The sequence below is a fragment of the Zophobas morio genome, unplaced genomic scaffold (genome assembly GCF_036711695.1).
Source record: "Zophobas morio isolate AGI-343-1 ecotype UQ-CSIRO unplaced genomic scaffold, CSIRO_AGI_Zmor_V1 ptg000026l, whole genome shotgun sequence".
In the NCBI taxonomy this organism is placed as follows: domain Eukaryota; kingdom Metazoa; phylum Arthropoda; class Insecta; order Coleoptera; family Tenebrionidae; genus Zophobas; species Zophobas morio.
Genome location: NW_026972131.1, coordinates 16677735 through 16690700, shown reverse-complemented (window position 1 = coordinate 16690700; position 12966 = coordinate 16677735). Strand labels below are relative to the sequence as shown.

The 12966-nt window shown below is 34.3% G+C and overlaps 2 protein-coding genes across 7 annotated transcripts in view; one reads left to right on the top strand and one right to left on the bottom strand.

The window, feature by feature from the left end:
• Window positions 1-12966, bottom strand: part of LOC135136720 (5-hydroxytryptamine receptor-like) — a 278029-nt gene that overhangs the window by 176155 nt on the left and 88908 nt on the right. The gene's annotated exons all lie outside the window — the stretch shown is intronic.
• Window positions 1-12966, top strand: part of LOC135136730 (uncharacterized protein) — a 39623-nt gene that overhangs the window by 6634 nt on the left and 20023 nt on the right. For all 5 annotated transcript variants that reach the window (XM_064066172.1, XM_064066175.1, XM_064066176.1 and 2 more), the window contains exon 2: window positions 4138-4325. In XM_064066172.1, coding sequence (XP_063922242.1) covers window positions 4272-4325 — 54 coding nt within the window. In that variant the 5' untranslated portion in view covers window positions 4138-4271. The remainder of the gene's footprint in view (window positions 1-4137; window positions 4326-12966) is intronic.

Here is a 12966-nt window from a genome sequence, read left to right as displayed (position 1 = left end):
TAACTTACCAAAGTGACCGACTTTGTTCCTTGGGCTATGTTAAATCTGTCAAATTTACCTTTGCGTTGAAATTTTAACTATCCTTTTAGTTAAGATTTCAGCAATTTTAATTAACTGTAAGTAGTACTGCTAGTTAGTTGTTTACAGCTTCTTGTTAAATTTTAAATTGATACGCTTTAATGGAAAATAATACATTCGTCTTTTCAGAAAAAGGGAATATATAAAATATTTTTTCAAAGCAAAACGTTTTATCCTAAATAAGAAATTCTCATCTAGCCACTTAATTTATTAGACTTTCGATTATAACTTCTTCTTTGTGCTGCAAATACAAATTGTAATCCACAGATTGAACCATTTTGTTTAATTTGTTAAGTAAAATCTTCACAAAGTTTCTGTAGAAAATTTAAGCCATCAAAAACCAAAAGGATTGTCTTTATGCTTTCATAAAATAGTAGTCCGAAACGTTGAATCATAAAATAATTTTATGAACCATCCAAACAACTTTATTGACTACGTCATTTCTTGCAGTAAAAATTTCTGTAATAGACCATTCCACCTAGATTAATTAAAACTGAATCTATTGACGCAAAGATGGAAGGATGCAGGGTTCTTCAAACAAGTACAGGTTCTTCTGGTACAGTAATTTTCAGTCTCTAAACTCATAACTTACTTCCAAACTTGGCGAAATACTGCAAGAATTTAATTTTTGGAAGTAGGTAGGTATTAATACAAAATTAAATAATAAAGTGATCGTAGTGAAATCAAACTCCGAATAAGTATAACAAAACCAAAGATAAATAGATTTTTGTCAATGCATTCAGTGGATGATTTGTGATTTAATCAAATCCATATTGAACTATCGCGCAACGGATTATTATTATTGATGGAGGAGAAGCTCTCAATTTTTCTCAATGTTTAATTAAAACGTGGTGGAATGTGCTGATCAGGAAAGGACATTTGTAATCTTACAGTTGTAGAAAAAGGTAAGGGGTTATTTGTTGATGTGGAGGCACGAAGTAAGACTTTTCAATGAAATCATTTCTGACAGAAACAGAGTTACTTCTTGTAGAGCTGACACACGTCATGGTGACACTTCTATATCTAAAAGAAATTACCGCTTAGGGGATTTCAAGTAAAAAATTCAAAAGAATGGGTGTCTCGTCTAACAACGATGAAAAGAAACGTGAACAGGTATGTACGCGAACGGAGAGTTTTTAAAGATATTCGAAAAAATGCTAAGTTCTGATATTTAAATTTTAACTAAGTGTGTGACAGGGAATAATAAAGATAAATAAAACGAAACGGCATTTTGGTCAGTTGATTATGGGATTTTCACAAGCTATTAGCATTTTACGTTAAATTTAATATCTCCAATATAAATGTTAAGCGGTGTCATAAACCCAATACGATGCCCGACTTAATGGCTGTTTTTGAGCGACAACATAAAGTATCCGAATGTTCTACAATTCACCTCATGAAATTGCTGTTTTGTCGAAAACTTATTTATATACTTACTGACATTTTATGCTAAACAAAAAAACAGTTTCTGTAGGGAAAACGTCGAGGTAAAACGTTAGTTAACTACCGGAACATTTTGCAAGCCCTCACTTCACTTTTAATTTTGGGTGGCAATACTTAAAATTGTGAATTTTAAAGAACCAGATTTTGTGAAGACAATATCGACTCCAACAGTTATTAATCTGAACTTGCTTTACTTTAGTGGAAGTACAGGCTCAAATTACGGTTCGCCACAGTCGCAATGAACTTCACCCTGCATCATAAAAAAAGCAATCTGCCTTGAATACGAAAGGCAGATGCCATTTTTCTTAAGTTGTGTGTGCAAACGTTAATACAACGATGTCTTTGCAAGACATCGTTGTATTCTGGTTGCACCAGAAACGTATCGCGCCAATCTTACTTCACTGTTCCTATTTTCAAGTTTAACTAAAGTTTTCATTAAAATCTATACAACAGTAAAAAGCCAATTGAAGTTGGGTACGCCATTTCAGTATTTTCCTTAATTTTTTTCCTTATTACATATATAACCGAGCAATTTAACAAAAACAAAAAACTTCTTTATCGTCTCGAAGAGACTCTCATGTTTTCGGATTTAATCTGTGTTGGTCTATCGATTCGGTCCAATCAGAGCGATTCACAAAATTATCCATGAACACGCCTACTTCGAATGTGTCCTTCTGTAAAGCTTAGAATTTTATGTGACGTTGCGTAAAACTTTTTCCAATTAAATCCCGCAGTTACAATTTGCAACATACATTTCCAGAAGATCCATTTAAATTACAAGCCTCAACCTATAACAAATAAACCTTTGGGAGTAGTGGTTCTGACAATAAATTTATTGTGTGAAGAACCAGTTACATTCAGTTTTTTTGCGATTACGAGCATTTGCATCTTAGTAATGATGGTCGTTCCGAAAAGTGTCGCAATTTGTGGAAACTTCAATATTCGGCCAATTTCCGACAAAATGCTTTCAATTCCTGCATTTGCCGAGCTGCGTCATGTTGCATGAAATAGGTTTTAAACTCCATTTAACTTTTCGTCAATTCTTCTCTGAGAATTTAATCCATTCTACACTATTCCTAGTTGAAAACGTGACTTTTCAAGGGGGAGATATAATTTTCCGATGTCTTTTGAAATGCTTTTGTTCACACAATCGGCTTAGTGAATATATTTTAGTAAAATTTAAATTGTTCCCAAATGAGTTGCAACATTGCTCCAATTAAATTATAAAATACGCGTAATAAAGTTCGTAGGCGTACGCAGTTCGGAAAAAATCAACATTCAGTAGCCACATTGGTAGCAATTATTTTTCAATTTCACGATAATCTCTGCCGTAATTATCGCGTTTCCGTGTGCTTTATTTTTGCTTGTTTCTAAATAAAACATTCTATTCCGAGCCTGCACGTGAAAATTGTCGTGAGAGGCAAAAGAAATGTCGTATATTAGTCCGTAAAATTATTTTATGTCTGACATTTATCTATCTACAAATTTATCTTTACCAAAAAAATACCGCATTAATTTTTATTAAAAAATATGCCATAACATACACTAATTGCGCTTTCAGAGCAAGGAAAGATCTATCTGAATAAGTTTGGGTAATTTTTTACTTCTCGAGCGCAAACTAGGAAAAATATATAAATATAATTTTCTAAAATATAATGCAATATTAATGAAATAATTTCGTCGATCTTAGTCTATAAAACTAAATATATGCCGCAGCCGCCGCCACCAACGTTCTACGAGCCAACGATAGTTACACACCCCAAACGAATACCAAATACCTCCGCATCTTTTAAAATAATCTCGTCATCCTTCTGTTGGTTCAATATAACAGTAAAACGAGGAGTCGCTGGATTTGCCTCATGAAATTTTCAATACGTTTTCAAAATGTAACGTCTCCATTGTTAGATTTGCTGTTAAGAAATTTTAAATAAGATGTGTCCATAATTGTCTCGTGATAATGCCAGAACAGTTTTTTTAACAGTTTATCATCATCTTCTTTTTAAAATGTTGATTAAATTTTCAATCACATATTTTTAAAATTCAATATCTCAATTATTATGGAAATTTCGGAACGCGGTTTTCACCACACTTTTCAACTTACCTATATAACTCTATTTAATCGTCGACTTTTTTGTTCGAAATGGAATACAGTGGTGTCCAAAAAGCTACTTTTTAGTGTAGGTACGTCGTTTCCAACCAAAAAAACGTAACACGTTTCTCCTACGGCTGCCCTTGTATTACATAGATAAATTTGTAAACAGCTTATATTTAAAATTTCATAATAATAATTCTGTTGACAATGAAGATATTTCATTCTGAAAATGTATCGAAAATCCCATGAGCCAAACGCAGCGAATCATCTTAAGTAAATGTAAACTACACATATATGTATATGTAATTTCACATATCCTGGACCCATATACACAGCTCACGCTATTTTTACCCACCTTAGGCATTTGTCCAAAGTCTGAATATCCATTAAACCGGTCAATCACGCACGAACACAAATAAAACGTCGTTTTTATTTTTGTCCAGTCGCGATCGCAATTTAGAACATCCCTGTCACCGATAGTCTCTGCAAAGTTTTTTCATATATTAACTGTATTATTGTTGCAGTTGTTCGTTGTATGTGGGGGTGAGTGTCGGCGTGATGGGGCGGGGGCAGAGCTCGCCCATGGAGCTCGGCTAGAGGCGTGCGCCCCTGCCCGGCTGCCCGGCCCCCCCTCTGCCGCCCTCACCACGGCCCACGCATGGAGCCGGACCACCGGGACCACCGATGCCACAGGCCCAGCGCCTTTGACAAAGTAAGTTATTCGAAATATTTCATTTGCCCGGCGCATCCACCATTTTCGTGAACCCAAGCCACCGCAACGGAATGACGTCAACGATGAGAATGTTACGAAATGGAAAGATTTCGTCTGTCCGAGGTTCACGTCAGAAAGGAAGATTTCGTTTTGAACCTGCCAAATATATTTTTGCCTGTGATTACAAGAATTAAAAAATGGGGAATTTAGCGAAAACTACAGCGCGGTCGATATTTAAAAATCTGGAATTGGTCTGATTGTGAATTAGCTGATTTCACAATAAAATACACGACTAATGTTGGGAAAATTACGAACATATTATTAGATTCTAAAACAAGACGATACACACATTCTTATATAGTTTTTATATTAGGCCGGTTTAGAACAACTAAGAAACTATTAAACAGGCAAATACTTACGTTACTAAGTTCTTTCATCCGATGCGCTAACAAAATTCGATACGGCTGACCTCAGACGGCGAACTTTCGAAAATTATTTACCAGAACTGAAGCGCCTCCGGCCCGTCAAGGTAATTCTATTTTCGGAGGTTTCAAGTTTAGGGTGAACATCCTTTGTCTTTAATGATTCTCCATAACGGTGCCAGAAGCTTTCGCACGGTAAATATTCTAATTGTCTCTAGATTATTTTCCACTTTTCTTGAGTCAACTCTGCAAATTACCGCTAGGAAAAAAATATCTACTTTAGCCTCGGATTCTCACGATCTTATCAAACTTTCTTTCAGAATAATTGCTTTCGGTGGGTCTTATCTTCAACAGTAACGTTCGAAAGTCCAACTTTGCCTAAATTACGCTCTAAACATAAAGTTTGGAGAATAACGTTACTCGGAGAATGGAGATTTCTTCCGCCTCCGTGTACGGGACATTATTTTAGCTTGATCTGGAAAATCGCATAAAAAATATTTTTGCGCGAAGACCGTACAATATACATACTTTGAAAGTGCCGAGGAGATAAGAAAGTGAGCAAAATATATTAGAGGAAATGGTCCATTTCCCGCAACTGAATATTCAAAGAGATTTTTTTCGTTACGATAAGATGGTAAATTTTGATAATTCAGTATTCTCTTTATTTAAAAAACGTGACCAAGGAATGTCGTGGACGTGAATAACAGCACTGTATGTATATACCTTAAGTTCCTTTGTTACTTTAAAGTTTGAATAACATAAATGACGCAATTTGTTTCCTAAATAATAATAATAATAATACTAATAATAACTAGTTGAATGTTAGAGAATACCTTTTAATACGGTTTAATTTTTTGTGAAGCTGTCGCGTGTACCATTTGAAGTTTCCAAGAATAAATAACCAACTCCTTCTTTAATTTTTTACGACAGTTTAGTATCTCAATGACAGGGGAGGATTACACTAACATACTTCGTGAAACACTTTATTTCGCGTATGAAAATGTGTCCAAAAATAGAGTTTAAGAACACCCACACCACATTAATGAATATCCCACACAGTAGAGAGCATTGCACTGAGATTTTTTTAACTGTAACAAACATGAATATTAATGTTGGTCAGCGAATCGAGACTTGACGTTTCATTAAAATTTCACCCCGTTATTTTAGGAAAAAATTAAAGTTAGTTTGGAAAAATAAAACTCTTGTCTAAACTACCATTCGAACACAGTGCAACTTTGGAAGTTTTAACCTCATACGAGTCACTTTTTTCTAATGAGAGTGCAAATTCTTTGACCGAATTTCATTGTCTAAAAGTCTTTACGACAGATGTTGCATATTTACTCAAAAATTAATTTAGATAAACTTAAGTACGGAGCTTTCAAGAAATCGCAATTTCTGCTCAGAAAAGTTTAAAAAGTTTCACGGTACCCCAAAACTTACGACGAAAACTATGCCAGGGAAGCATATGTTGATCAATAATTTGCGATACCTAATTATAAACACACAACGTTGAGTACAAGTTGATAATGTGTTGTTGATAGGTGAGGTCAGATTCAATTCCGCAAGTTTCGATAAATTTGTGGCATTTGTAATTTGCAGACTTAATTGTAATGATATAGTGTCAGAATCAGGAGTAGCGGTTTATATACAACTTTACCTATCAATTCCGAATATGAACAGTATCAGCTTTACTGGTTGAAGAATCAATATTGTGGAATGTACGCGTTATTCAGTTAATTTGTTTGTTTCAAATAATGATGAAACCGCTATAATCAACAAATCGAATTAATTTTCCATATTAGATAACGTTAAAATATGATAGTCGTCATTTGCGAACAATAACGATGTTGTGATAGATCCTAATGGTTTTTTGCAGTATAAAGGTAGTTATTCTTATTGCATTTTTTACTTTTCTTAAATATTTCCTCCGCTATCCTTATATGGGCAACACTTACATTTAACAGTTTCTTTCTACATTTTCTGAAGCTAGCTTCTTAAGTTGCTATGAAACTTTACAGTCAAGTATACGACAAATGTCGTAATTAGTACTTTTATAATTTCAAAATTAATAAAGTCTTCGTTCAAACGGCGACATCAATTTTATACGGTTTAGTAAGACTTTTCTTGACGGTTAAATCTTATAATTTCTGAATAGGGTCGCACGTTGGCGCCATGGGTGTTCTGTTGCTTTCACCGTGCAAGAACCAGTCAAATCAGAAGTTCTGTCAGTCCAGTTCCGTAGATAGACAAACACATATGGAAGGCGTGTACAATTTATACAAACATGTACAACAGCAAGAAATACTACCAATATTTTAATAAATGACGAATACAAACGACAAATTAAAAAGTAAAACGTATGTCAGTAATTAGTTTCTCCGCCCTTTGCGAAATTTAAATTAGATTAAACCGCCTCGCACTCGTTATTATTCGCGCTGGCATATTTTTTAAAACTGAGATTGACGCTGACATAATTATTTTGCTCTTTCTCGTGGAAACTGTAATGTGCAAAGTTGCGTTACATCTCGGTGTTATCTCAGCTGGAAAGTTTCAGCCCGGCCAGCGATACTTGAGAATATTCCATTCGAGCCGAACCCGAGCATAAAGCTAATCCTCGTAATTAACTTTTTTATTTGAGATGTAAATAACGTCAGCATCCCTAGCATCCGGCCGTCCATCGATTTTAAAACAATTTACCATTCAACAGGTCAATAATTCTCGTAAGTTAGCTGGATGCCACGGTCTCCGTCCGTATTAACCCGAGTGATAAATTGGTAGATCGACATGTTTGAGACGTTCAAGCCTTAAATCGTTCAGTTCATGGTCCTGACGACAGCCGATGGGGCTTCCCCAGGACCTGATTGATGCAGGGCGTCGTCGACGTTGGCGTTTCCTAGCAGCAGCCACCGCCGTCGCGTAATCGTGATATCGATCCGGTTCCATACCCTTGCTCTTTCCAATCTTCCAACGTTGCCAAGAAAACGACAATTCCTATACAAAGCATCCATTTTGTACAGTCGCAACCGTTATTAGACATGTCAAAATACCGCACTCGGTCCCACTTATATTAATGGTGGAGGGTGGGCAGAGAGGCAGAAATGTCTAGGAATGAAAGCGTTTGTCAGTGCTGACTATGATTAGTTAAAAGTACAGCACTAAAGCTACCGAAACGACTAGAACTAAAACGATATCGTATGTACACAATGTCTTATTTAGATATCCCAATCGTTTGTGTTTACAAACGCAATAACCGCAATAAATTTGCATATCATTAACTAACCTAACTAACCCTTTTAAATATACGTGATTTAATTTTAGAAATCAGGCAGTACAAGCTTAACAATAACATGACCTCGAGAAAATCCTCGTACATCTTTCTATCACTAAATCCACTAAAACTTTATCCCTCAAAAAGCAAAGGAATTATTTTCAAAACCCCTTCACTTAAACACATTGTCCACCAAAAACCAAAACTTTTTTTCAAAAATAACTCAAAGTTCATTAATTTATTGATTAATTAACAATCGAAGACATATTTCCAATTTTGCGAACTCATTAAAACGCGAATTCCAGGAACCGGGTAGTCCGATAGTTCTAAGAAAAACGCCGAACCATTTTTCCCAGAAATATCGAGTTTTATAGATCACACAAAACACAACCGTCGCCAATTTTACGCCATGGAAATGTAACTATAAAAATCAAATTTAACAGAAAGTTGAACAATTTTTTGCACGTAGAGACATGTAAAACTAGAAATGAAAATATTGTCTCTCTTAATTATTAATTTAGAGCAAAACATTAACTACAAAAATTATAAAGAATCTAAACCCTTTTTTACTTATTTTGTGACACCTTATAGCATTGAAATAAAAAGGTTAACTAACCTTTTAAAAAAACTCATATTCCCAATTTGCATTTCAAAATTTTAAGATGCCCTAGGCGGAACCTTCAACAGCGAATTATTTTCGATTCAAACTTGAAATATATTTAGTTATTTATGCAAAAATAGAACATATATTTCAGCAAGTATCTTATTACATTCTACACACTTTCTTTGTTGATTTCACATAACAAATAACAATAATAATAATAATAATAATAATAGAGATTTTTAATACTAATTTGAACCGGAAAATACGAAAAAATATGTAGGTATATAAATAAAAAAACTGAGCAGACTGAAAGTAGTACACTACGTGCCAAGTGTAGAAAAGTGAAGTTTTACCAAACAAGCATGGTTGTTTGAGTACGACTTAGCGAAGCGAGCGAGTAACTTAAAAACCATACGAGTTGTGAAAAGACTTTTCTATCGAGGCGCGTATACTATTTTTTCGCATTTCAAGAGCCAGATATTATTTGCGTTAATAATTTTCAATAAAAGTCAATTGTGGCTAAAAAATAATAGCACCTAGGTAACGCTTTTCAATAACCTAGCGACCAAGCAGAACTCGTTTTTTGCATACAACAACAATCAAACAAATTTAAAATAAAGCATAAATGGAATTGCACGATTCGACGAATATTCCGGTGAGTGTGGATATCTTGAGTACTGCCCATGAAGCTGAAATAATTGTATTTTTAACATATGTAATGGAAGTAAATGAAACAAAAACAATATTGTCTCATTGTTTTAATGAATTTGAGGTTGCTATGCGGTAAAATGAATTATTACTGTACGATTTGAAGTGCATAAATCTTGTGTATTACTGAATGAAATGCGAAAAAATCAGTTTCTTATTTTGGTATTAATTTATAATAGTGATAAAACATCCCCTGTCCTGAGTGTTCTGTCACCCCTAATGACTTAATGGCATCGTTGCAAAACACCCCAATAAACAGCAGCGTGTTTCGCCGTTTCAGCGCATTAAAAATACAGGGAATGTGTAAAGACCGTGTTGCGCCTGGTGATTTAATATCAATTTCCTCCCCTGAAAAATGACTGAATTATTTGGCAACACTGTTCACGTCCTGCTGAAAATTTCACTCCTGGCGGAGAAATCCGAGCCGTTTTATGGCCGCAGGCATTGTTCGAGCCTTTTTATATTGCGATTAGGGACATCGGTTGATGGCGGTCCTTGGCGATAATTTACTCTTCTGTCAACGCTCTTAATCGAGCTGATTGTGACCTGAATTTTCAAGGACTCGACTTTTTACGAATGTAAGCACACGTGATCAAACATTCCAGGTATGCTAGTAAACGAGCTGGCCACAGCTGTTCTGGAATATAGCATCCCAGATTCCAGGAAATCGATGTAATTGTTACTTTATAAATTATTGACGACTGTGTGGTTGAAATGTCAGCATTTTTAATTGGCTAGTCAATATTGGTTGTTTTACCTATGGATTAATCACGATTTCATCACAGTACTGGAAGTTTTTTGTGAGACGAGTTTGACGTTGATTTCAGCTATATGTTTGCGCCATCAACTACTACTTACGGTGAAGTTAAAAGCGTTTACTTCTTCGTATCAATTTTCCGTTGAATGAGTGACGCAACATCCTGACCGTGATTCACGGCTTAGATTATTATTATCAAAAATAAATATAAATGTCGGGGATTTACGTCTGCAAATAAGGCAGAAGCACGTTTTTCAAGGAAATTTTCAATGGAGATTATATTGACTTCAACACTGCTAATACGAGACGAATCAATATGGTTATCAGAGATAAGGGCGGAGCGATAACGCAGGCAACACGTAATAATCTTTCTCACAATCTTCACGATATCAGGCAATTTGCCGACAGGGTTTACGGTGTTAAGTTTTTGAGAGATTATTTCGTGCAGGCAATAGTGTTTATGTCGCTAATTGTTAAATCAGGACTGAATTTACTTAATTTTTTAAGAAGAAATAGTTGCTTCAGAAATGCAACATATTCAGTTATATTCCTACGAATAAAAAACTTGTTGTACTTAACATCGCAACAACTTTTGAAAAGAAGATTTTTTATGGTTTCGTTAAATTCAACTGTTCAACTGTGAAGCAGCAGTAGAACATCAAATACAATTAAATATTTCATAAAACACTGTCGAATTTGCGCTAACCAGCTCTAATAAAACTTCTACCGAATTAATATAACTAAATTAGTGTTTCGCATTTTCAGAGCTCTTGCATAAACCACATTAAATGATTTAAAAGTATTTTTATGTGCTGCATACCCATGATTATGAACATTGATACATTTTTAAGTTTATTTGAAGCAATCTTTTTGTTCCTCTACATCAATAAAGTTTTTGAGTTTCAATTTACTAACACGATTAAAGAAAGATGTAATGAAAAAGTCTGGTATCTTTATTAACCTCGAAAGTGTACTAAATAAGAAATATGAAACAGAATAGTAATACATATAAAAATAAACTCCTTGAATATTTGAGTTTCAAAAAATACTTAAAGATCGGCGTTCTTTTCGCGAACTTTTCATTTCTTTCATTATTAAAAATAGAAAAATATATACTTCCTTACATAAATAAGGGCACAGAACATTCAGATTAAGATTTTCCATCCTTAGTTGTGAATTAATACCAATCGAAGTAATCTGTACTCCATATACTGTAGGATCTTCGACTCTACGTCACTTAACTGCTTTTTTTGGCGTTATTAAAACAGACGGATTTTGTATTTGTTATAAACGTGAAAATTTAAATGTATGAGTAGAGCGCAATTAAGATTAATTTATAATTAAAAACATGAATAAAAATAAAAATTTTAACACCTCCGGATTTGAGTAATTGTGTAGGTAAATAACACAATAAAGTAATGTAGTAATTGTGTAAATCACACACTATTACTGAACAAGACGACGGGATGTTGCATCGTTAGTATAATAAGTACTAATTATATATTTTAAAATTTCTAAACGTGTAGATAAGTCAATCAATGATTTGTTATCATTTCTTATTTTCATCGATAATCGTAGTTAAATTCGGCCTACTTCAGGCACTGTACTCGTGCTTTTTTTGCATAATTCATAAACCGGCAAGCTCAAATGTTTCAGTTTATTGCATTTGACATTAATTACCGGATTACATAATATAATAGACCGATAAAACAACCATGCATAAATCATAACTAATTTAATTCACCCCACAAACGTAACTCCCAATGCAGCATACCTAAATGACAAAAAAATATTTCCCAAAGAATATCAATTTGTTGTTCAAAGAAAATTCCATCCCTCAAATCGTCCGCATATTAAAAAGACGACATTTTTCATCGGCGCCATTAATTTGTCCTTTGAAAACACGAAATTAAATATTAAATTGGCAATTACAAACTTTAAATCTACCATACTTCCTCACCAAATTACCATTTTCCATTTTCTGACTGCCTACTCTTAAGCCGGCAATTTCTGTAATACGCATCTATACCGACGTTTCATTAAAATCGATATATAAATAAAAAAGTTATTGCTGTTTTATTAGTGAGCATTACGTAAACATACCACGCTTTTTATCGATTCCTCCTTTCCTCTTGTAATGTAAGTTTGTAAAGTACGTTAATTGGCGAGTCGCGTTTTAGGTAAAGTTTAAGATGCCGACGTTCGCCTGATGCTTGTGGAGGCACGATGAGAATATGGCGCACAGAATTATGAATGAATAGTGAAATGCAATTCATATTTAGTTTCGTGTAGCAAAAAATATAAGAATGCGTCTCAGTTGAGTTTAATATCAGCTGACGCAACAATTAATTAAACTTTAGGTCATGTGCTGTGGAAAATCATCAGACTTTTTAAAAATATACCCTGGTATCATTTATGGTGATTCTCTAAATCTAGTGCTGCTTTTTATTAAGTAATGTCAGCGTGAGAATTAAGATGGAATTTTAGGCAAAGTACGCATAAAGATCTACATATCTCCACATTTTATACCTGTAGTTACGTTTTCGTAGAATCTAGTCTCCAGACGTTGGATTTGTTTTCTCAATCTAGATTTTATTTTCCGTCCATAAATTTCAGACCGGAGTGCTTCTATTAAACTCCACTGTCACGTTTGAGAGTACAGATCAAGAACATTATGGATTTATGATATGTCTCTTCCAACTTCTCGTACATTTTTTCACTTAACTTGGATTGATTTGATTAACTTGGTTAAGCGTTGTTGTGAAACTCGGATTAAAAAAGTGGAGACGATTGTGTTTCAATTTATTACAGCACTGAGGTTGCGTGCACGCCGTCGGGGTGATGCGATTTTTTTTTTTATCAATCGCAATATTTCAGTTCCC